The 732-nt window shown below is 40.8% G+C and overlaps 1 protein-coding gene across 1 annotated transcript in view; it reads left to right on the top strand.

Moving 5' to 3' along the window:
* Positions 1 to 732, top strand: part of LOC103589736 (histone H2A.V) — a 15406-nt gene that overhangs the window by 13161 nt on the left and 1513 nt on the right. The window contains exon 3 of the mRNA XM_008571778.1: positions 243 to 372. Within this exon, the coding sequence (XP_008570000.1) occupies positions 243 to 372 (130 nt within the window). The remainder of the gene's footprint in view (positions 1 to 242; positions 373 to 732) is intronic.

Here is a 732-nt window from a genome sequence, read left to right as displayed (position 1 = left end):
ATAGAAGTAGGTTTTTGCCCAAGTTTCTATCTCTGTTTCAGAGGAGGAATATAAAAGGGATCAAATGAAGTAATGAAATAGAAATAGAAGAAAGAAAGATGTATTACCAGTTTTTTATATATTTTGTGTGTTTTGTATGTACACATGGTAGAGTGATCTTTTTAGCTGTAATTGGGAGTCTGCATTGAATCCTTAAACACTTCGTCCTTCATTTGATGTGTTATCTCACGGATGCTTTATAGGTGCTGGAGCTGGCAGGTAATGCTTCCAAGGATCTCAAAGTAAAGCGTATCACTCCACGTCACTTGCAGCTTGCAATCCGTGGTGATGAAGAGTTGGATTCTCTTATCAAGGCTACCATAGCTGGCGGTGGTATGTATTATTACTTAAGCCTAGATTATTTCTGGTCTGTCTTACATGTCAGTCAGGTAAATGATCCAGTGCATTTGAATGGTTAACTAGAAAGCATGTAAATTTTAATTCTGTAAGAGTTCAATCTACTACAATTTTAGGCATCTTTTCATAATGATCTGGATAAATATTTCTTCTCCCTATAGCCGTAGATAATGCTTTTTTTTTTTTTTTTGTCTTTTTCGTGAACGGTAAGGGGATCGCAACCCTTGGTGTGGTGTCGCTCGCACCATGCTCAGCCAGTGAGCACACCGTCCACCCCTATATAGGATCCGAACCCGTGGCGGGAGCGTCGCTGCGCTCCCAGCCCCGCACTCTCCC

The sequence above is a fragment of the Galeopterus variegatus genome, unplaced genomic scaffold (assembly GCF_000696425.1).
Source record: "Galeopterus variegatus unplaced genomic scaffold, G_variegatus-3.0.2 Scaffold718, whole genome shotgun sequence".
Classification (NCBI taxonomy): domain Eukaryota; kingdom Metazoa; phylum Chordata; class Mammalia; order Dermoptera; family Cynocephalidae; genus Galeopterus; species Galeopterus variegatus.
Note: the sequence above shows the minus strand (reverse complement) of the source record. Positions and strands in the feature narration are given on the sequence as shown.